The sequence below is a fragment of the Podarcis cretensis genome (genome assembly GCF_951804945.1).
Source record: "Podarcis cretensis genome assembly, chromosome: 7".
NCBI lineage: Eukaryota > Metazoa > Chordata > Lepidosauria > Squamata > Lacertidae > Podarcis > Podarcis cretensis.
This window is the reverse complement of record NC_137176.1, coordinates 79,600,013-79,624,003: the sequence shown is the minus strand read 5'-3', so window position 1 is coordinate 79,624,003 and position 23,991 is coordinate 79,600,013. Positions and strand designations below refer to the sequence as shown.

Below are 23,991 nucleotides of genomic sequence, written 5' to 3'. Positions count from 1 at the left end.
GTACAGCTTCCGGGTCATGTGGCCAGCATGACTAAGCCTCTTCTGGCGAACCACAGCAGTGCACGGAAACGCCGTTTACCTTCCTGCCAGAGCGGTACCTATTTATCTACTTGCACTTTGACATGCTTTCGAACTGCTTGGTTGGCAGGAGCAGGGACTGAGCAACGAGAGCTCACCCCGCCGCGGGGATTCAAGCCGCTGACCTTCTGATTGGCAAGTCCTAGGCTCTGTGGTTTAACCCGCAGCACCACCCGTGTCCCATTTAAAAGGGTATTGGGTGTCAAATCAACCCAAAGCCTGGATGAAGAGGAATGTTTTTGACTGGTGCCTTAATTTTTCTAATGAAGGCACCAGGCGAGCCTCCCTGGGGAGAGCATTCCACAAGTGGGGAGCCACCGCAGAAAAGGCCCCGTTCTCAGCTTGCCACCCTCCAGACTTCTCATGGAGGAGGCACATGAAGAAGGTCTCAGATTATGATTGCAGGAACTGGGTTGGTTCATACAAGGAGAGTTGGCCCTTGAGGTGTTGCGGTTCTGAGTCCACAGCCATTCACCAACACACAAGTCAATCCAGAAAGAAATTTTAGCTGCCTGTTTTTGTGTGTGTGCCTCAGCATCTGATGACAAAGATAGCTGGAGTCTCCCATTTCTTGGCTAAACAAATTAGATACTCCTTTCATTTTACTAGCTCTAATGTGCAAGTGTTTTAGTCGTCTTTTTCATGGGAAACACATCTTTCTAAGCCTGCAACCCCAACTGGATTTCCAAAACAAATGTGTTAGTCTCTCATCAGAATTAGTGGTGATTAGTGATTTAGGCCTGAGAGCACAGTAAATCTGCCTCTTGGCCTTTACATCAGAGACGTTTACTGCTGTAGTATTTTCTTGGCTGGAGCTTCAGCCATTTCTGGAAAACACATGGGTTTCCACCACCCCCCCACCCATTTTTGGCAAGTTCTCACCACGTCAGTTAATCCTTTTTCACAGCATCGGAGCTTCTGACACGTAGCTTTTTTCATCAGAATTGGAAGTCTCTGTTTCTGTACAAAACAATAAATAAATCCAGAAAAAGGGAATGAATTCCTTTGACTTTTGGGGTGAGGGGAAGGAGAATGGCTTTTGCCACCTCAGAATTTAACAGACCTCGAACCTGTCACACAAAATGCTGACAGGCTGGAGGCATCCTTAGTCGTGCTTAGAGTGGACTAATTGAAATAAATGGCACAGGTGTGTTTCCGCTATCCTAGGGGCAGGCAACTAGCTGGCCAGAGTCCACATCTGCTTGGTTTCTTGTGCATGTTAGTTGCTTTCTTCTGAGCTGTGAGAGCAGAGGGCCCTTGGACTCCATCCCACCAGTATGAACAGCAAAGGACGCCTTGTTTGATCTGTCACTCAGCTGCTCACTCTGATACGTAACAACCCAAGACATCATCCAGTGGGAGTAAGCAGCTGAAGTGTGCAATATCTAGGAGGATTTCAATTCCATTTGCATTTAAACCCTTAACTTTTCTAAACAATGAAGGAACCAAAACCCAAGCGTCAGTGGCGTAGCGTGGGGGGGGAGGGGGGCCAGCCACACCGGGCGCAACATTTGGGGGGGGGCGCTCGCACTCGCAGCTCTCTGCCCCTACCTGGCTCACTCTCTCTCTCTCACTGCAGTGCTGGCTGTGCGAATCCGATCCGAGCTGCCGGGTCACCGCCCACTGTGGAGGGGGAGGGTGCCAGACGCGCGTTGCGGTGCGGAGCGGAGAGAGAGCAAGGGAGGGACTATCTGGGGGAGGGACAGTGCAGCAGCCACCCAGCGCAGCGCTGAGCGTGGGAGAGAACCACACCCGACCAGCCCAGGCAGCAGCAAGAAGAAGCTGGCAGCGGCGGCAGGTTAGGGGTTAGGGGCGCAAATTACTTGCCTTGCCCCGGGTGCTGACAACCCACGCTACGCCGCTGCCAAACGTTCTTCAAAATTCGCACACCCCTGAGTTTTGCAGTGCAGTTCACCAGCCAAGTAGCGTGTTCAAAAATGAAGTAAAGGTAAAGGGACCCCTGACAAAGTTAAGTCCAGTCACGAACAATTGGGGTTGCGGCGCTCATCTTGCTTTACAGGCCGAGGGAGCCGGCGTTTGTCCGCAGACAGTTTTCCTGGGTCATGTGGCCAGCATGACTAAGCCGTTTCTGGCACAACGAAACACCGAAACCAAAGCAGCACACGGAAACACCATTTACCTTCTTGCTGGAGCGGTGGCTATTTATCTACTTGTACTTTTTGGTGTGCTTTTGAACTGCTAGGCTGGCAGGAGGTGAGACCAAGCAACGGGAGCTCACCCCATCGCAGGGATTCGAACTGCCGACCTTCTGATTGGCGAGCCCAGGAGGCTCAGTGGTTTAGACCACCCGCGCTGTAGGCATATACCGGGTCAAATGTGCACAGAAAATCAAATAATAGCGAAAATAGAAATGCATTTTAGGGAAAGCATCTTGGCTAAAATACGTATATTAGGCAGAATTACATGCATACAAAAATGTGTATATTGGAATATTCACCAACAGCAGCCAGGAAGTGCACCCTTCAACGGTGTTCAGCATGGGTGTTAAGATCAATAGGACAATATTATGATGAGTCACATAATGGTTTTGAAGAACTGAAGATGGCATGAGGGATGTACACACTGATCCCACCTTCACTTCTGGTAAGTAGAGGCAGGTAAAGGTAAAGGGACCCCTGAACATTAAGTCCAGTCGTGGCCGACTTTGGGGTTGCGGTGCTCATCTCACTCTATAGGCCGAGGGAGCTGGCATACAGCTTCCGGGTCATGTGGCCAGCATGACTAAGCCACTTCTGGCAAACCAGAGCAGCACACGGAAATGCCGTTTACCTTCCTGCGGTACCTATTTATCTACTTGCACTTTTTTATCCACTTGCACTTTGACATGCTTTCGAACTGCTAAGTTGGCAGGAGCAGGGACCGAGCAACGGGAGCTCACCCCGTCGTGGGGATTCGAACCGCCGACCTTCTGATTGGCAAGTCCTAGGCTCTGTGGTTTAACCCACAGTGCTGCAGGTAGCGTGTTCTTAAACTGCTGCTTCCAGGAGAATTTTGAGGGGACCTTTTCGCCTTTTTGTTCTGCGTCATAAAAGATGGAGAGATGGCGGGGGGGGGGGGGCAGGTGATTCTAGGTCTTATTGCCATCAGCCTTCAGGCTACTTGGGCTGAAGTTGTTAGATATTTTTACTTTACCTATTGGTCAGATTTATGCTTGCTTACAGCTTGCTTCAGCAATCTTTTAAAAGGGTGGGGAAAACTGCAGGAAACTGGCACCCCCCCCCCCGATCACTCTCCTGAGCCCAGCAGGAAACTGAGTCAGTCAGTTCTGCTGACCGCTGAGTTCAGGCACACCAGAAGGCTCCCTGTGCCCAAGCTCAGCGGGATCATTCTCCCTTTGCACCAGTCAGTGTGAAGGAGCAGCAATCCTGCTTAGTGCTGAGTCCTCACTTTTTTGCAGTGCTTCAAAGGCTCCTGGCAACCAGTGGGTTGTGCGGTGCTTTGGGAGCGCCACAAAGTGGACTTAGCCAAGCCCCGCCCTTACCTGTATGACATCAGGTGCAGAGCAGGTGAGTATGGCTTGCTGAAAATGACCTCACCGGCCAAATGAGGAAGACAGGTGGGCCAAGACTGGCCTATTACTAGAAGTTGCCCTTATTTTAGACCACCTATCCTTCCATTCACCTCTCTTTGAAAAACCATTATCTGCCATGTCAAGACAAGATTATGCAGGTAATATGCAAACTGAGCTGCCTAGCTGTGGGCAAATAATTTCCCTAAACCTTGCTGTACACAGACAGTGGAGGGCAATTCTAAACACAACTGAACAATATGTACTGTAATTGTGTTTGTGCATCAGTGTAGAGTATAAAGACAAAGAAACGTTCTGGTAAGAACTTAGCAAAGCCAAGGGCATATGCGTGTAATTTATTTTTTAAAATGATAATTAAAGATTTCTTTGCACTCCAAAATACCCCATCCCAGAGCCCTTACCCTGTGAGTGCTTCTTCACTCATGTTTCACGTTAGCCTTGAAAATTCAGCGTAGCACAAACTCTCCCCATATACTTGGTCAATTAATAACCGACAGCAATGCTCCCTGTGGTCCAGTACAGGCTTCCACAGGTACGCTCTGTTTGCTTTTTCGATAACACTAATTAGCCTCACCTATGAATACAAGCTGGAAAACATTTGCTTGAGGATTGTGTGACAAATTCCAATATTAACATTTGGGGGGGGGGGTGGCAGGCAGCCGGGGGACGGCACCTTACTGTTTTACCTCAGGCAGGTCACCCCTGTTGAGAGGCATATTGCCTCCAACAGTGAAGGTAAAACTTAAAGCCATCATGGCTTGTAGCCATTGACAACCTTGTCTGCGAATTTCTGCATAATTCCCTTCTAAAGCCATCCAGGTTTGTGGCCATTGCTGCATCTTGTGGGATCCGATTCCACAGTTTAACTGCGCAGGGTGGCTTCCTTTTGTTAGTCCGTTCAGCTTCATTGCAATAGTCCCAGCTTTTAGAAGTATGATGAGAGAGTCTGCCCAATTTTATCTACGCCACACATTGGCAAAGCTCTCAAGAGCTGCTCCTTCCCTGATTCATGAAAGACAACTGAAGGCGGCCCTGTTTAGGGAAGTTTTCAATGTCTGACGCTGTATTGTTTTTAATATTCTGTTGGAAGCTGCCCAGAGTGGCTGGGGAAACCCAGCCAGATGGGCAGGGTATAAATAAATTATTATTATTATTATTATTATTATTATTATTATTATTATTATTATTATTATATTTGGTCTTCCTTCTCCCCAGATGCTTTTCCAGGAAGGTGTTTCTCTGTGTGGAGCTGGGGGAATCTCCTCCCTAATCTGTTCAAATAAATCTAGCACCTTTAGATGACTACTCAAAGCACAATTTTTTTCTGTGTGTGTGTGGGGGGGGGTGTTATTTATGGCCCCTAAGTATTAAGAAAGAGATGGTACAAACAATCACTTATGGATTAAATGACTAAAATGATGCCATGGGTTATTTATTAATCCCGGAACTGTAAAAGCATAAAACCTGGATATTAAGAGACACCTGCCTTATTAGACAACAACGTCCCTAAGTTCTAAGGAGAGATGGGCAACTTTCATGTAAGTACTGTAATCTTCCTCTTCCCTTTCGCCCATTTAGCCTTGTTCACTATGGGGGTCCAAATATCAATTGTTTTCATGTCTGCTGCCTACAGGCATATGCTAAAGGGACCCCTTTTAATCAGCCAGTGCTATTTTTCTAGAAAAAGGGGTGTCAGAACCGGCCTGAACGCCTCCCTGCTCTTTTATAATGGCAATGGCGCCCACCTGAGAGGTGAAAGAACTGTGTTCCTGTGAGTTCTGGCTGAGGGGGGAAAGCATTGGATTCAGCCAAAGATATCCCAGCATCCCAAACTGGCTGGGCCAGGCCAGTATAAGCCTCCCAAGGGGAATGTTCAGGGGTGGCTGGACATAGCCTAGGTCCTAAGCCTGTTTTGCTTGGTCACTTAACCTCCCCATCTGGCACTGAAAACTACAGTAGTACCTCTGGTTATGAACTTAAATGCGTTCCAGAGGTCCGTTCTTAACCTGAAACCGTTCTTTTTTCTTTACTTTTTTCAATTTTTTCAATTAATTTTCCAGATTTATGACAAAAATAAAAGACCACTACAATACAATTAACTAAACAATTAACTAAACACAAAGAAAATTTGTTTTTTCAAATATCCAATTCTTGTTACATTGATAACTGACTTCCCTCTAACTGAATTTCATTGTATCACCTGTGTATCAGTTCTCCATAATCATATTTCTGATAAAATCAATTCCTTTCATTTACTATCCTCTTCTGTTTTACTAATATTCTAATCCTTAATATTTACTACCACATATTCTTATTCTACCCTAAGCCTATTTATTACTTCCAAGAATTTTCTATTTGTCTTATATTACAATATTTAGCTAAATATTCTTTAAATTTCTTCCAGTCCTCTTGTATCTCCTCTTCTTTCTGATCGTGGATTTTTCCAGTCAGGTCAGCCAGCTCCAAAAAACCCAACATCTTAACCTGAAACCATTCTTAACCTGAGGTACCACTTTAGCTAATGGGGCATCCCGCTGCTGCAACACGATTTCTGTTCTCATCCTGGGACAAAGTTCTTAACCTGAGGTACTACTTCCGGGTTAGCAGAGTCTGTAACCTGAAGTGTTTGTAACCCAAGGTGTTTGTAACCTGAGGTGCCACTGTATTTTAAAGTCTTGTTTTCCCTCTGCCAGTCTTAGCCAGAGCAGCAGCAACCCTGTCGCTGAACAGGGTTTGGATCTGGTGTAACTTTACACCGGCTTAACTTAAACCGGTTTGCTTATGCCACCTTCTCATGCTTCCCGAAAGGCAATTTTGGTTCTTCTTTTGAAGCTCTCTTGGCTCCTTAGAGTTACTGCAAGGGGGTTAAAAAAAGGGGAACCAGAAAATTATATTAATGCAGAGGGTTGCTTCTTAACATTACATTGTAAACAATCTAGACACTTATGAATTTTGCACGTTAAAACTATGCAGAAGTCAAGTCTATCAGAGTTTGGTAAATGGTTTACTAAGGGTGGGGTCAGTATGGGCACACAGATTATCCGGACCATTTCTGGGGATATAGTTGACTCATGGGGATTAGCTGAAAGCTGAAGAAAAGCCTTGTGGATTCAGAGCAAAAGCTTTATCTAGAACAGCAACCTGTTCTCACAGTGGCCAACCAGATGACAATGGGAAGCTTGTAAACAGAACCTCAGCTGGTGGGCAAAGTTGCATCAAGGGTGGGATTAATAGACACAGTTTGGCCTCCAATACACACATTTCCTATGCCTCCAATACACACAGTTCCTGTGCACATAGAGAGGGAATGAATGGGTGAATGGGACTATAGCAAAACTAGGAATAATGCCAGGTGATATGGGTCATGCGGTCTAAACCACTGAGCCTCTTGGGCTTGCCATCAGAAGGTCGGCGGTACGAATCTCCACAATGGAGTGAACTCCCACTGCTCTGTCCCAGCTCCAGCCAACCTAGCAGTTCGAAAGCACACCAGTGCAAGTAGATAAATAGGTACCACTGTGGCGGGTAGGTAAACTGTGTTTCCGTGCGCTCTGGCTTCTATCACGGTGTTCCATTGCACCAGAAGGAGTCGAGTCATGCTGGCCACATGACCCAGAAGGCTGTCTGTGGAAAAACGCCGGCTTCCTTGGCCTGAAAGTGAGATGAGTGCCACACCCCACAGTCGCCTTTGATTGGACTTATCCTTCCAGGGGTCCTTTACCTTTACCTAACGCCAGCAGATCTATTTATTTAAACCCGAATCTGCCCCAATCATGTATAACACAGGAGATGGGGGTCTGGTTATTATAGCAAAAGGGGCATGCATGTGAGGAGAGCCAAATGCTCCTGCATTCATTCCCTCACTGCCCAAGACCTTTGTCCCAGAGGAGCTCACTTCTGATATCATAGTTTTAACTGAGAAGAGGGGGGAAATCCTGGTAAGAAAAACCACCTGGAAGTAAGCCATGGGCAGGGAGGGCTCATAGCTGAGTTGTGGAGCTCACGTTTTGCATTCAAAAAGTCCCAGGGTTGATCTCTGGTATCTCCAGTTAATAGAAAAACGAAGCAGAGCTAAAATTCTGGACAGCTTCTGCCAGAAAGCACTGAGCTGGATGGTGAAATAATCTGTCCTGATGTAAGACAGTTTCCTGTGTTCTCACCTACACAACCCTTTTTGCTCCAGAACACTCACCCAGCACCCACATTATATACTGTGATAACGTTTTGCTATAGGGCCAATGTAAGGTAAAGGTAAAGGGACCCCTGACCATTAGGTCCAGTTGTGACCGACTCTGAGGTTGCGGCGCTCATCTCGCTTTATTGGCCGAGGGAGCCGGCGTACAGCTTCCGGGTCATGTGGCCAGCATGACTAAGCCTCTTCTGGTGAAGCAGAGCAGCGCACGGAAACACCGTTTACCTTCCCGCTGGAGTGGTACCTATTTATCTAGTTGCACTTTGACGTGCTTTTGAACTGCTAGGTTGGCAGGAGCAGGGACCGAGCAACGGGAGCTCACCCCATCGCGGGGATTCGAACCGCCGACCTTCTGATCGGCAAGTCCTAGGCTCTGTGGTTTAACCCGCAGCGCCACCCACGTCCCATAGGGCCCATGTAGCCCCATGTTAATTCTGCTCTCCAGGACAGCCTTCAACAAGCTGGCAATCTTCAGATGTTTGAAATACAACTCCCATCAGCATAGCCAAAAAAACTCCCTGAAGTCTAGAAGCTCCTAATACAATTAATAATTAAACCCAAGTCAATGGACAATTAATCTTCAGCCTTGATTTGCCTAAGCTAACCTTCTGCCATCAAACTGTATTTGCTGAAACGTAAATGAGACATTTGGTGTTCATGTCTTCAGGATTTCCTGGTTGACTTATTGACGTAGTTTCAGTCAATATAATTTATCTAGCCCAATGCCTCTCATTATGATGTGTGTGTATGGATGCATGGGATGTGTGATTCATCTGTTACAAGGACTCCAGAGTACAGATCAGAGGAGAAATTCAGTTCATATTTAAAGGTGAGCCTACCTAATTCCATATTTTCCAAAACCACACCAGAACCACAGCACAGCCTCCCTTCAAGATTCTCCCCAGTTTTGCTATATAATTTTGCAGCCAAGTAGCGCTTACAAAATTTCATAAATATATTGAATGCTATTTTTCTAGTAAAAGTGGTGTCAGAGCTCACAACGAACTTCTCCTTTGTTCTCTTAGAATGGCAATGGCGCCTACCTAAGAGGTTCCAGAGCTGAGCTCTGGCTGAAAAGAAAAGCCCGCATATATTAGTGAAAATAGCATCTCATATTTGAGAAAATAGATTTGCAAAAATGTGTACATGAGGCAAAATTGCATGCAAGAAATGTGTATACAGTGGTACCTCAGGTTACATACGCTTCAGGTTACATACGCTTCAGGTTACAGACTCCGCTAACCCAGAAATAGTGCTTCAGGTTAAGAACTTTGCTTCAGGATGAGAACAGAAATTGTGCTCCGTCGGCGCGGCAGCAGCAGGAGGTCCCATTAGCTAAAGTGGTGCTTCAGGTTAAGAACAGTTTCAGGTTAAGAACGGATATCCAGAACGAATTAAGTTCTTAACCCAAGGTACCACTGTACAGTATTAGGAGAAATTCACACAAAATGAAATTTCAGGGTCTGGGATGAGGCTAACCTCCAAACAACCCTACAGGTGAGTGTTTGGGTGTCAGGTGTGGCTGGTCAGGCTCAGAATGTGTCCTTTGCAGTTGTAAAGACAGGGCAAAGGGCAATTGCAGATGCCTTCTGGTTTATCCCTCAAATGCCTGCAGAAAATTTTTCTATGCTGCCAAGCTTCTATAGGCAAGTAACACAGGGGTAGGCAACCTAAAGGCCCAGGGGCCAGATGTGGCCCATTCACCTCCTAAATCCAGCCCGCGGACAGTGTGGGAATCAGCATGTTTTTACATGAGTAGAATGTGTCCTTTTATTTAAAATGCATCTCTGGGTTATTTGTGGGGCCTGCCTGGTGTTTTTACATGAATAGAATGTGTGCTTTTCTTTAAAATACACCTCTGGGTTATTTGTGGGGCATAAGAATTCGTTCACCACCCCCCAAAAGAAAATATATAGTCTGGCCCACCACATGGTCTGAGGGACGGTGGACCGGCCCATGGCTGAAAAAGGTTGCTGACCCCTCAATTAGCACCTTTCCGTAATAGTTGGTGGTCTTTGTAAATTTTTCTGTGTAAATATTATTGTTGTAAAAGCACCTTCATATTTTTTTATGGTATATAAATAGAGACAGAAAGGCAACTGTAAGGGGAGAGCAATATGGTCACCCCCATCATTTAATAATGTCCTCTGTTTCTTAGCCAACTATTCGGCGCCACCACGATTTTGATGCCGAGCGAGATGCCAAGAAGGTCCATAAAGCTTGCAAAGGGATGGGTAAGAATCCTGCTACTTACCGTGCATGGCAAGAATCCCATGCAGAGGACCAAACCCTGCCACAAAACAAGGCACTCTTTTTTAGATGGGGGGACAGTGGATGCGGGTGGCGCTGTGGTCTAAATCACTGAACCTCTTGGGCTTGCCAATCAGAAGGTTGGTGGTTCAAAACCGCTCAACGGGGTGAGCTCCCGTTGCTCTGTCCCAGCTCCCGCCAACCTTGCAGTTTGAAAGCATGCCAGTGCAAGTAGATAAATAGGTGCCACTGCAGCAGGAAGGTAAATGGTGTTTCCATGCGCTCTGGTTTCCGTCACGGTGTTCTGTTGCACCAGAAGCTGTTTAGACATGACCCAGAAAGCTGTCTGCGAACAAAGGCCGGCTCCCTCAACCTGAAAAGCGAGATGAGTGCCACAACCCCATAGTCGCCTTTGGCTGGACTTAACCGTTGTTGCCAGTGTTAGATCCCCTCAGAGTACTCCCATTGAAATTAATCAACTCTACTTGATTAGGGCCATTAATTTCAGTCGCCCTCCTCTGAGTAGCACTAAGTTGGAGGCAACCCAAGATGTTATTGGACCATAATTCCCATCATGCCTAACCGTTGGCCATGCTGGCTTGGGTTTGTGGCAGTTGGAGTTCAACAACATCTAGAGGTCTACAGAGTCCCCATATCTGATTTAGGGGGCACAGGTGGCACTGTGGTCTAAAACACTGAGCCTCTTGGGCTTGCCAATCGTAAGTTCGGCAGTTCAAATCCGCATGATGGGGTGAGCTCCCGCTGCTCTGTCCCAGCTCCTGCCAACCTAGCAGTTTGAAAGCACACCAGTGCAAGTAGATAAATAGGTACTGCTGTGGCGGGAAGGTAAGCGGCATTTCTGTGTGCTCTGGTTTCCGTCATGGTGTCCCGTTGCACCAGAAGTGGTTTAGTCATACTAGCCACATGACCTGGAAAGCTGTCTGTGGACAAACGCCAATTCCTTCAGCCTGAAAGTGAAGATGAGCGCTGCACCCCATAGTCGCCTTTGACTGGATTTAACCATCCAGGGGTCCTTTACCTCTACCTTATATCTGATTTATGGCTATGTATGCAACATCCATTCAGTGCTAGCCCTAAACTCTCAGATTGAGAAGAAAGGGATAACTGTCCATCCCCTCTCCACTTTACAAGAAAGGTTGGTTTCATGCTGACGTCCTCCTTTGCATTCATGTTTTCCAGGGACGGATGAAAAGGTCATTATTGAGATCTTGTCCAACCGTTCATCAGACCAGAGACAGCAAATGAAGCAGAAGTACCAAGCCATATATGGCAAGGTATTGTTTTGGGTGTATGGCCCTCGAAATGAAGAGAATGTGGCCCTCGAGAGCGCAAAAGGTTCTCCCCCCTGCTGTCAGCCGTGCATCACAGCACCCACCCACTGTTCCCACCAGTCCTCTTCCTTTTTTATATATAGTTTTTATTAAATTTTTCTAATTTACATTTCAAAGTATCCATTTGTTGTTGTTTAGCCGTTTAGTCGTGTCCGACTCTTCATGGCCCCATGGACCAGAGCACGCCAGGCACTCCTGTCTTCCACTGCCTCCTGCAGTTTGGTCAGACTCATGCTGGTGGCTTCGAGAACACTGTCCAACCATCTCGTCCTCTGTCGTCCCTTTCTCCTTGTGCCCGCCATCTTTCCCAACATCAGGTCCTTTTTCAGGGAGTCTTCTCTTCTCATGAGGTGGCCGACAATCTTAAATGAATGACATCCCTTCTTCTCTTTCCACGGTTCATTTTGCATACCATACATCCCTGCATATTTTACATGAACTAAATCATTCAGTAGTCCATTGTTACAGCATCAAAACTTATTTACACTGTTGAATTTATCTTAATGGTACCAGTTTTTTTAAATGTACACAATTTTCACCCATATAATCAGTAAACATTTTCCAGTCTTATCTAAATATACCGGTATGTTCTTCTTGTTCTCTTATTCTGTATTTTAAATCTGCAAGGTGTGTGTATTCCCTCAGTTTAAGTTGCCATTCCTCTTTGGTTGGGACCTCACATATTTTCCATTTTGGGGCTAGCAAAACACGGGCTGCAGTAGTAGCATACATAAATAGTCTTTTTTTGACACCTGGGGATTTCCCTCTGAATTATCCCCAACAAAAAGGACAGACTTTTTTGGAAAGGTACTTTTAGACATTTTTTCCAATTCATTATATATCATTTCCCAATACTCTTTTCACCTTTTACAAGAAGAAGAAGTAGAAGAGTTTGGATTTAATATCCCGCTTTATCACTACCCGAAGGAGTCTCAAAGCGGCTATCAATCTCCTCTCCCACAACAAACACTCTGTGAGGTGAGTGGGGCTGAGAGACTTCAGAGAAGTGTGACTGGCCCAAGGTCACCCAGGAGCTGCATGTGGAGGAGTGGGGAATCGAACCCGGTTCACCAGATTACGAGTCTACTGCTCTTAACCACTACACCACACTGGCTTCCACATATGATAAAACGTACCCTCTACCTCATTACATCTCCAGCACTTATTTGATTCAGACATATACATTTTAGCAAGTCCCACCGATTTGCCTCCTGTCCTCTTGACCTGCGCAAGGTTTTTCTTCGCTGTGACTTAAAGGATGGCTTGTGATTATTTTTCCCCCTTACGTGTGTTTTTTTTTTTGTTTGTTTTTGTTTTTAGGATCTGGGAGATGTGCTGAAAGGAGAGCTGAGTGGGGATTTCGAAAAAACTGCCCTGGCCCTACTGGACCAGCCGTGCGACTACGAGGCCAGGCAGCTTCGGAAGGCAATGAAAGGTGTGGGGACAGATGAGTCGGTCCTGATTGAGATCCTGTGCACACGGGTCAACCAGGTAGGGCCATCCGGCCTTCTGCATCACTTTTAAATGTCTTTTAACCAGATAACAACATAGGAAAAACAGCTCCTCCCGTAAAACCACCTGTTTTTCTTTTCTCTCTCTCCCAGCAAATTTTAGCCATAAAAGCTGCCTACCAAAGGAGTAAGTCATGTCTTATTTCAAGAACTCCTGCTTGAGTGAAAAGGCCCGAGCAGTCATTCTCTTCCTTTTCTTCAAAGTCTTTGACAGGGATCTGGAAGCTGACGTCAAAAGCGATACCAGTGGGTCAGTGAGGAAGATACTCCTCTCTGTGTTGAAGGTGAGGAGAGGTTGGACTGTTTTTTTATCACAGAGGGGGAGAACCTGAGTCCTGGAGACACCTGTCTGCCATTGGGGTGCTCTTTTGCAGCAGGGTCACCCCCAAACTGCACTGCACAGCAGATTGGGGGTTCAAATTGCTGTGCCCAGCTACCATCTCATTCTACTTAATGCACATGGATTTTCTTATCTCCTTTGTTCCTTCAAGCTACTGCTGAGTGGGGAAAGCTCAGGGAATACAGAAGGTTTATCTTACGGGGCAAAACAAAAGTGAAGAAACAACAGGGAAAAACCAGATTTGTGTGTCTTGCTTCCAGTTTTGCTTGTCAACACTCACTAGAGGGCAGCATAAAAACTGACGCGTCTCTTTGTCAGATGGTTTTTAAAGTTTTCGGAATAAAGGGTGCTTAATCTACACCAGCCATTTTTCCAGAGCCGTCCCTGTTTGTTCACCTCCGTTCTGGAGAATCTTGACAATGCACACCACTGCCTGCAACACTAAATTGTGTGCAAATTGGTTGGTTGTGTATTCCCAACCTATCTGCACTATACATTCAAAGCAGTATCACATCACTTTAAACAGTCATGGCTTCCCCCAAGGAATCCTGGGAACTGTAGTTCATTAAGGGTGCTGAGACTTGTTAGGAGACCCTGTTCCCTTGATAGAGCTACAATTCCTAGAGTTCCCCAGGAAAGAGGGATTGTTAAGCCACTCTGGGAAGAGTTCACCTGCTTCACTTTCAATGACAGGACTCAATTCTGGAGCAAACAAATAAGTTACGGGGTTAATTCCCTCACCAGCAAGTAGTAGCTGCAGACCTGAAATTAAGAAGACAGGCTTTGAAATCAGAGGGTATTGCTGAGGAACACTAAAAACCATTTCCAGTAGCCCAAGGCAGGGGGAACCTTCCATGCTAGAAGGAAAACAACCTGTTCTTTGTTTGTGCTTTTTCTTAACTGGGTGTCATTTCCACCCCCAGGCTAGCAGAGATCAAGGGATGGAGACTAACGAAAACCTGGCCCAGAAAGATGCCAAGGATCTCTATGAAGTAAGCACAATAAGGATATAACATAAACAGGTGGAGCAGCTTTTATTATTATTAGGGTTCTGAAGCAACCACACAGGCAGACAGCATGGTACCGTGCTCTCAGACTCAGCACATTGAAATTCCAAGCTATATTCCCAGCTGGATCCCCAAACTGGTGCTTCCCCAGCTGTCTAGGTGCACTCTCTATAGAACAAGCAACAGAGAGTACATACCCTCCAACATTTCTCTGATGAAAATAGAGACATCCTATCCATGCCCTCCAACATTTCTCCAATGAAAATAAAGACATCCTAACCATGCCCTCCAACATTTCTCCAATGAAAATAGGGAGGTCCTAAGGAAAAGCGGAACGTTCTGGGATCAAATCAGAAACCGGGACGGCTTCTGAAAATCTGGGACTGTCCCTGAAAAGTAGGGACATTTGGGGGGCCACCAGGGGCGCATTGGAAGATGGCAGACAATAACATCTCTCCGACCCACACGAGGTAATTAAGAGACTGCTATGGGAAGTATGCAGCCTTCCCGCCCCACCCCCAAGGGGATGGGGGGGACTGCCTTGCCAGCGGTGTCCATAATTCACCCCCAGATTTGAAAGAAGGGGGTGCAGACACTTGGCACAAGCCCTCGTGTGAAGTCGGATCTTCCTGACACTGTCTCCAATCAGCGCACTGGTTCGCTTTAGCTCGAAATATATAATTGGAAATATATAATTGGAAAGAAGCTAAAGCACATACATCAAGCGAAGATCGGGAGTAAAGACTGCTGATTAATGGATCTCTGTGAGTGGAGTGACGGACGGGACAAATAAATCAAGTGATGAATCACCATTAAAAGACTGGTATGTTTGGAGTGAAACGGAAAGGAGGTGGAGGGAAAACTTTTCTTTTTTTTGCCTTATGTGAGTATTAATAACCCTCCACCCCAGAGAGAAGAATCATTGCAATTTATTAATCACAAGCAGGAATTCAAGAACTGTGTGGAGTGAATTATTGATCAAAGAGAGGATTGGTAAACATCGGAGAACGGAGGAAAGTTTTATTATGCAGTTTCAAATGGCGTCTCGCCAAGATAGGCTTGCCTAAGAAGGACGGGGGGGGGGGGAGGACCAGGGTCATCGGAATGCGAATGGTTATTGGAATGTTATCTAGACCTGGCAGAGCCCTCTGAGATATGTTTGGCAAGCCTGGGAAAATCAACGGACAGACTGAGGGAAAGTTTCTTTACGGAGGTGTGGAAATGGCGTCTGTCCTTATGTGATATGATTTTTGGAGAGTGTAAAACCCACACAGAGGATGTTTGTTTTCAACCCGCTTGTGAAGATTATCAGAGATCGCAAAGAAAGGAATATATGATAACAACAAGAAGATGAGGAAAGTAACAAAGAGACTATCTGGACAGAACTGGATAGAACTGTCTAATTAAAGCAGCAATATAAGTGATGTTTGGACCCCTTTTCGGAGCTTGAAGTATGGGTACCCCCAACAAAAAATTAAAAATTTGGCTGTATAATTTGGAACTAATGTGATTTGGAAATAATGTGATTTGATTGGCCTGTTAATAAAAATTATATTAAAAAGAAAAAAAGAAAAGTAGGGACACTTGGAGGGTCTCAAGAGTGTTTCTCCTGACCTGCAGTTGGGTGGGATTTGCATTCCAGGTGCTTTGGTACAGCCAACCGCCCACCAGTTCCAATTAAGCAAACTCTTAATATCCACCATCAGCTAAAAGCTTCCTTGAGCATTTATCCCATTGCTAAACTGTCCTTACAGGGAAGAAGTTCCCTCCCTTGGGGTGGCCGCTGTCTAAAAAATAGATAAGCATCACCCAAAGAAGAGGCCAAGACTAAGCAGAGACCTGCAAAACGGACAAACAAACAGAAACACCTGATATGTGCTAACTCAGCCTTTCTCAACCTGTGGGTCCCCAATGTAGTTGGACTACAACTTCCATCACCCCTAGCTAGCAAGGCCAGAGCTCAGGGATGATGGGAGTTGTAGTCCAACAATATCTGGTGACCCACAAGTTGAGAACCACTGTGCTAACTGGTACAGGTGCAAATTTATAAATAATTAAAAATTAAGCAGAGGAATACAATACATCTATCTCATCATAGAGGGGAACCCTGTGAGGAGGTGGTCTACATGCCTACTCAGTCTGTTGCCCAGGTGCTAATGGCCGATGAGCAACTTTGAAACTCCTGCCTTTTCTTCTCATGGTTCTTTATCTTTAAACTGGACTTTGATCCAGGCTTCCTCAACCTCGGCCTTCCAGATGCTTTGAGACTACAATTCCCATCACCCCTGACCACCGGTCCTGCTAGCTAGGGATCATGGGAGTTGTAGGCCAAAAACATCTGGAGGGCCAAGGTTGAGGAAGCCTGCTTTAAACAGAGGGCTGGCTGTTCTCCTGTTGAAAGAGGGCCTGTGGCCATTCTATCTATACCAGACATGGGGCAGAAATTGATTCAGTTCGGGTTTAACTGTGAACCTACGTGATTCACGCATCCTGAAACAATATGCAGACTGAAAAACAGCCGTCCTTTGAAATTCACGCCCCTCCAAATATTGCAGCGCAGTTCTCCAGCCGAGTAATGTGTACCAAAAACACATATATGAGGGTAGACTCTGCTTTTAAAATGCACATTGGTGAAAAAAAATACGCCAAAAATGCATTATCTTAGATAAAACGGCTTTGCAAAAATCTGTATATTAGGCAAACTTGCAAAAAAATCTGTATATTAGGCAAACTTGTTTATTTGGAAAAATAGTATGAGGAATTTTTGCTTGACCCATACAGTGGTACCTCAGGTTAAGTACTTAATTCGTTCCGGAGGTCCGTTCTTAACCTAAAACTGTTCTTAACCTGAAGCACCACTTTAGCTAATGGGGCCTCCTGCTGCCGCCGCGCTGCTGGAGCCTGATTTCTGTTCTTATCCTGAAGCAAAGTTCTTAACCTGAGGTACTATTTCTGGGTTAGCGGAGTGTGTAACCTGAAGCATATGTAACCTGAAGCATATGTAACCCGAGGTACCACTGTATTTACATTCCTGTAGTTTAAATTCTTAGCCTGTTCTCAGTGGATCGGTCACAAAATCTATAGTTATAGTGGTCTTCCATCTCTGAGGCAGGAGAAGGCCGCTGGGGAACTGACGAGCTGGCTTTCAATGATGTCTTGGCGAAGAGAAACTACATGCAGCTGAGGGCTACTTTTGAAGCCTACAAACATGTGAGTACTCTTGTTCTGTTGTGGCAACTGATACTTCACCTGAAGCTCCATGCTAGTGCTACCAGTGGGTAAAATATTGGTTGAGCGTCTAGCTTTAAAGTGCAATTGCTATCCCTGCAATGAAGAATCAGCACACTGAGCTGCTTTTTGGTATGCCTGTTAAACTATTGTGTTGGCTGGTGGCCATGACCAATGAGAACCTGGGTCTGAACTCCAACCCTCATCTCCTTTGAGCATTGACCATGTAAGCCAGGGTTTCCCCAAACTTGGGTCTCCATCGGTTGTTGGACTCCAACTCCCTTCATCCCTGACCACTGGTCCTGCTAGCTAAGGGTGATGAGAGTTGTGGTCCAACAACCGCTGGAGACCCAAGTTTGGGACACCAATGCAGGCTCGTGAAAGTTGGAACCCAACGGTGTCTTGAGGGCCACGAATTCCATGATGAAGACACAGCACTACCAATGTGAAGAGAAGAAGAGCCCAGCGTTTTGTTCTCACAGTGGCCAACTAGGTATCTGCCGTAAGCCCACAAGCGGGACCTCAGTACAGCAACACTCTCCCCAGTTGTGATTCCTAGCAAATGGTCTTGAGAGGCATATTATGACTAGCAGCCTTGGACTGCTGCATCCGCCATGACACCTTTTACAGCTGCCCAAGTTGGTGGACATCACTACCTCTTGTTGAAAAGTGCCATACGTAGCTCAGAGGCAGAACAAATGCTTTACAGCAAGAAAAGTCCCAGGTTCGGTCCCTCGCATCTCCAGGTAGGGCTGGGAAAATTGAAATATTGAAATTGAATTGAAATACTTTATTGTCACTTGCACAACTTGTATACAGTGAGATTCCACGAGCACCCCCCACTCAGCTCTCTTAGTCTTAATTCCCGTCATTTACTGATGCACACCCACCAAACCCGAAAGTCAGTTGCCCTGTTGTTATCTTTTCATTCAGCAGCCTAACAGCCCATGGATAGAAGCTGTTCTTTACCCTGTTGGTGCGACTAATCATGCTTCTATATCTTCTGCCTGAGGGCAGGAGATCAAGAAAGTGCCGGTCAGGGTGTGAATCATCCCTGAGAATTTTCATCCAGCAGATTCACAGGACAGCCCATAATATCTTGCGCTGTATTCACCACCCTCTGTAGGCACTTCCTATCCGTTGATGTCAAACCAGCATACCACACCGTGATGCAGTATGAAAGGACACTTTCTATTGTTGACCGGTAGAAGGAGATCATCAAATGTTGATTGACATTGTTCTTTCGCAATACTCTGAGGAGATGGAGTCTCTGTTGGGCTTTCTTAACCACCTGAGTTGTATTTATTTTCCAAGTAAGGTCTTCACTGAGATAAACTCCTAGGAATTTAAAGGAAGAGACTCTCTCCACACAGCCCTCCCCGACATACAGCGAGGCTAGTTCACCTCTCTTCCTCCGAAAGTCCAACACCATCTCCTTTGTTTTGCTGATATTAAGGTGCAAGTTGTTCCCTAGGCACCATGTAGATATTTTTTGGACCTGTCTGGAATCCTGGAGAGCCCCTGTCAGTCAGTGTCCACAAGACTGAGCTAGATGGAGCAATGGTCTGACTCAATATAAGGCTGCTTTCTCTGTAGTGGCGAATTCCATAGTTAAATCCTTAATTTAACCCAGGACAGGCAAGGGAAGGAGAGGAGAGAAAGGGAGGCAATGAAACAGGAGAATAATATGGGTCATTTCTGTGGCAGTTAGTTCAGTTACCCACCTCCTTCGAGGAAGGCTGGGATAAAATGCAATTTCAAAAAGTGTTGTTTTAACTAAACCCTAAGCCTATTTAGATTAAGTTTAAAGTTATTTAAACGCCTCGTTTTGCTTAAGCAAATACATTAGACTCTAAAAATAAGGCTCGCCTCAAACTCACAAGTTCTTCACCCCTGACTACTCGCTAAAGTTGCCAACTGACTGGCCGAAGGTGGTCTGGCTTTTACACAAAATATCTTTTGTGCAAAAGCTAGGATTCGGAGCCGGCTGCCAGGTTTTTGTTTTTAATAGTTAAGGTGGAATTTCGGTTATATTTAAGCAGAGCTTCAAAACCGGTAACAGGGTTTAGGCCAGTAGCAAAGGGAGGAGACTCTGACTAAGCATGAGGAATAACTTTCTGATGGTAAGGACTGTTCAACAGTGGAATGGACAGCCTCAGGAGGTGGTAGACTCCATTGGAAGTTTTAAAGCAGAGATTAGCTGTGATTCCTGCATTTTGCAAGGGGTCGGTCTAGATGACCCTCGGGATCCCTTCCAATGCTGTGATTCTATGATTTTATAATAATAATATTATAATAATTTATTATTTATACCCTGCCCATCTGGCTGAGTTTCCCCAGCCACTCTGGGCGGCGTCCAATCGAGTGTTAAAAACAATACAGCGTTAAATATTAAAAACTTCCCTAAACAGGGCTGCCCTCAGGTGTCTTTTAAAGATAAGATAGCTGCTTATTTCCTTCACATCTGAAGGGAGGGCGTTCCACAGGACGGGCGCCACTACCGAGAAGGCCCTCCGTCTGGTTCCCTATAACCTCACTTCTTGTAATGAGGGAACCGCCAGAAGTCCCTCGGCGCTGGATCTCAGTGTCCGGGCTGAACGATGGGGATGGAGACACTCCTTCAGGTATACAGGACCAAGGTGTGTGCTTGAATTCCAGAGTCCCTACACATAAACTAAGCAGACAAGTTCTTCCTTTCCCCACCTTCCCACTGACAGCATACATTTTTATGTACCAAGCTAAAGGGGAAAGAGCAGGAACCCCTGCTCGCCCCCCCCAAAAAAAAGCAGTGCTGCATGGTATCTCTGTACTAAACTCTGCACTACAAAGAGCAGTTATGAGATTTCTTTGTTTATTGCACCGTAGCTGACTGGCAAAGATATTGAAGATGCCATTAAGAGCGAAACTTCTGGAGACCTTGAGAAGGCCTATCTAACTCTTGGTAAAAACAAAGGCTTTTTAATATATATTTTTTAAATCATCATCTCTTGAAGTGACTCTATTTGCTACACTGGATGAAATCATGAGTGGGGAGGGGATCATATTCTGGAACCCAAAGCCCTTCTGACACAGCCCCTTCTAAAATTATAATTTGCCTTGTTAGCACAATTCAAACTTCAGATTTCCCGGGATGAGCGGAGTTTGGAATAGGTGGGTCGGCTTGTCTCACCTGAGCCCAGCAGATCTTGGGGAAGGGTCCTGGCTCAGCAGTTAAGCTAAGCATTTGCTCTGCATGTCGAGCCCAGTCTAAAACCCCAGACAGCTGCTGCCTGTCAGTGTAGACAATATTGATCTACAATGGGTCAATGATCTGATTCAGTATAAGGCAGCTTCCTATGTCCCGATGTAGCTCAACTTGACTCAGCCGGGGCTCAACCAGTGGAATGTATGCCACCGTAACTCCCCCAGAATGGGTGTTCCACAGGGACAGGAGGGTCAAGGAGGACCCACACCTATTCCAAGTGACCCAGGACCCAAAACTCAAGCTGACACTCACTTGCCAGCTGCACCAACAGTAGCCCCTGCCCAGCAACTACTGCCTGAGGAAACTCAGACCATCATTTTCCCTCTGCATCGGATTCATTGGCTGAATATTTTCATTCTTGATGGCACCATTGTGGGTCCTCGTGGAATGTTTTTCTTTAGTAAGATGTGCCAGGGACTGCCAAGCCTATTTCGCCACTCGCCTGTATGAGTCCATGAAGGGTGCAGGAACCGACGAGGAGACCTTGATTCGCATCCTGGTGACAAGAGCTGAGGTAAGTCGTTTGAGGATTCTTAAATTCTTGTGTGAATGTGTTATCGTTGCAGTAAGTACTGCCTTTAAAAGTGACCGGATAGAAAGAGGGGAGCACGGAGATCACTTGTGCAGCATGCTTGTCACCCTAATAATATGCAGTAGCTCTGCTAGCACCAGTGGCCTGATGATTTTCGGCTTGTGGTCACTTAATTTGGGCTTTTTCACTCATGGACACAAGTGAAATATGAAAGTCCCCCAACAGTATTGGCATTCTGCTGGCTCACAAAGGCACACCTCTTTAGGCAACCATTCCGCTGAACTTAAACTTCCTGATTTAATTGTGCCAACAGTCTCCTACGTAAGTAGACCTATGAAAACATTGTTTTGACTTTATGTTGATGCTTAAATTGGGGAGCCCCTAACACATACACTAAGGAGGCAGGCTTGTTTTGCTGTGTATTTTAATTGATTTTGATGGTGATTTTAAAGTGCCTAGAAGCCATTTATTATTTTATTTTATTTTATTTTATTTTATTTTATTTTATTTTATTTTATTTTATTTTATTTTATTTTATTTTATTTTATTATTTTATTTTATTTTATTTTATTTTATTTTATATATCCTTCTTTTCCTCCCAAAAAGTGCCCAGGGCAGCAATCATAGCCAGAATTTAAAAGCAAAGACATTCTACAATGGTTACAACTTTCTAAACACCATTTTTTAAAAACTGGGCATGTAAGCAGTATATAAATTAATTTAAAAATGAATAATAAGGAGGTTATATCAGTACAGATTCATGCCCATAGGGCACCTGGCATGAGCAGTAATCAGAATGTAGTAAGCGAGCACATTGGCATCAGAGGGCATGACTAATGGGCGCAATTCCACTCACCCTCTCACATGTTCACTGAATGTATTGGGAAGTGGGCGTCCTTGCAGGTCTCCTGATAGTCCACGCAGAAATATGATTAAAGCCACCTACCAGATTTGAATAGGCCACTGCTCCTCTCCCCCTTTCCTTTTGGCGCAGTAATTTCTGTCATTTACAAAGGTAAGGTCTACCAACCTGGAAAAACTGCAGTTTTGCGGGCTTCTTCTCAAGCTGCCTCTCCCAGAATACTTCACTCCATGGAAGGACCCCATTTCCTTTGTCAGGGCAAGGCATGCTCCTGCATCATTGGCAGTTGGTTTTTTTTATAGTTTGTTCCAATCCTTGTCTATATATGGACAGGGCTTGGGGTTCACAAGCAACAGCCGGAAAAGTTTAGCTTGAGTGTGTCCTGGGAGAGCTCACTTATCTCCTCCTGCTATTTCTCACCTATGGCCCCAAAGAGTATGCTCTGGCATTTCAAGCTTTTGACCCCAGGGCTCCTAATCTCTTCTCATTTGCTTTCAAGATTGACCTTCAGACAATCAAGGAGAGGTTTCAGCAGATGTACAGCAGGTCTCTGGCCGAAGCCATCCGATCCGAGACTTCGGGAGATTTCAGGAAGCTGCTGCTCTCCCTACTGCACTGAGACCTTCTTGAAAAGAGGGGTGCCGAAATGAATGGCGCAGATATAGATATAGATATATGAAGGAGTTTTTAAATAGCTCTAGCAGATTACTACTTCAATTGTAGGTTTGTGTGTTTTTTAAATGAAGACAATGAGCAGAATTCTTTGCAATGTTGGTCCTACCATTGGGCAGAGTCAAGAGGCAGCCTCGGGCGGCTGATACAGAGTGTCATTAAACAGCAACATAATGTTAGTAATTGAATATATTGTTGTTGTGTTTTTTTTATTTCCGAGAACAGGCATGTGGGATTTTCCGCCTCAGCTTTGCCAGAAAATCTGCTCTTTTCCTTGAAGGGGAGGCAAAGCAGCAATTGCTCTTCTCTCTCAAGAAGCACAGTGTTGTGGACTGACCCCGCTTACCACACTTAGCGGTTCTTGAAATAGGAGCTGGCCTCCCCGAAGAGCTGGAGGGACAGTAGCCAGCATAGACTCAGCTTTCCCTCTGAAGCTATCCCATGAGTTGACTAGATCTGGCCATGAGCCAGAGGGCCTATTCTTGGGTTGACTCTCACTTCTGGGAGCGCATGGGATGGAGTGTTTAGGTTCAAAGTCCTACCTGTGTTATAGCTCACTGTGTTACCACATGTCAAGCATTCCATGCATTTGAAGCACAATGATACCACTTTAAAACATCATGGCTTCCCCCCCAAAATTATGGGAAATATTTTTCATTAAGGATGCTGAGAGTTGTTAGGAGACCCCTATTCTCTCATCTGTGGAAGACAGGAGTGCCTGGCGTGCTCTGGTCCATGGGGTCATGAAGAGTCGGACCCGACTGAACGACTAAACAACAAATTCTCTCATTTCACAGCGGGTGGCGCTGTGGGTTAAACCACAGAGCCTAGGGCTTGCTGATCAGAAGGTTGGCGGTTCGAATCACCACGACAGGGTGAGCTCCCGTTGCTCGGTCCCTGCTCCTGCCTACCTAGCAGTTCAAAAGCACATCAAAGTGCAAGTAGATAAATAGGTACCGCTCCGGCAGGAAGGTAAACAGTGTTTCCATGTGCTGCTCTGGTTAGCCAGAAGCAGCTTAGTTATGCTGGCCACATGACCCGGAAGCTGTACGCCGGCTCCCTCGGCCAATAAAGCGAGATGAGAGCTACAACCCAGAGTTGTCCACGATTGGACCGTTAGGTCAGGGGTCCCTTTACCTTTACCTTTATTCCCTCCCCACAGCTACTTTTCCC

The 23,991-nt window shown here is 45.6% G+C and overlaps 1 protein-coding gene across 4 annotated transcripts; it reads left to right on the top strand.

Annotated features, from left to right (window-relative positions):
• Positions 1-5,084: 5,084 nt before the first annotated feature.
• On the top strand, positions 5,085-23,004 carry ANXA13 (annexin A13). 4 transcript variants are annotated; one of them, XR_013840894.1, is made up of 11 exons: positions 5,085-5,166; positions 9,979-10,054; positions 11,271-11,365; positions 12,743-12,913; positions 13,027-13,060; positions 13,138-13,217; positions 14,197-14,265; positions 17,389-17,490; positions 20,374-20,449; positions 21,158-21,266; positions 22,646-22,768. XR_013840894.1 is itself a non-coding variant. In XM_079984495.1 (11 exons), exons 1-11 carry the CDS (start codon positions 5,152-5,154, stop codon positions 22,763-22,765), a joined length of 951 nt encoding a protein of 316 aa, XP_079840621.1. In that variant the 5' UTR covers positions 5,088-5,151; the 3' UTR covers positions 22,766-23,004. The 4 variants fall into 4 exon arrangements, 3 of the variants coding, with proteins under 3 accessions (XP_079840622.1, XP_079840621.1, XP_079840623.1); XM_079984495.1 differs by having other exon boundaries at positions 5,088-5,166; positions 21,154-21,266; positions 22,646-23,004; XM_079984496.1 differs by lacking the exon at positions 17,389-17,490 and having other exon boundaries at positions 5,087-5,166; positions 21,154-21,266; positions 22,646-23,004.
• The last annotated feature ends 987 nt before the right edge of the window (positions 23,005-23,991 follow it).

Excerpts from the sequence above, each read along its gene's own strand:
- ANXA13 (XM_079984495.1), top strand. Across the intron at positions 10,055-11,270 it reads TAAAGCTTGCAAAGGGATGG|GGACGGATGAAAAGGTCATT; the intron begins GTAAGAATCCTG and ends CATGTTTTCCAG. Across the intron at positions 12,914-13,026 it reads TGTGCACACGGGTCAACCAG|CAAATTTTAGCCATAAAAGC; the intron begins GTAGGGCCATCC and ends TCTCTCTCCCAG.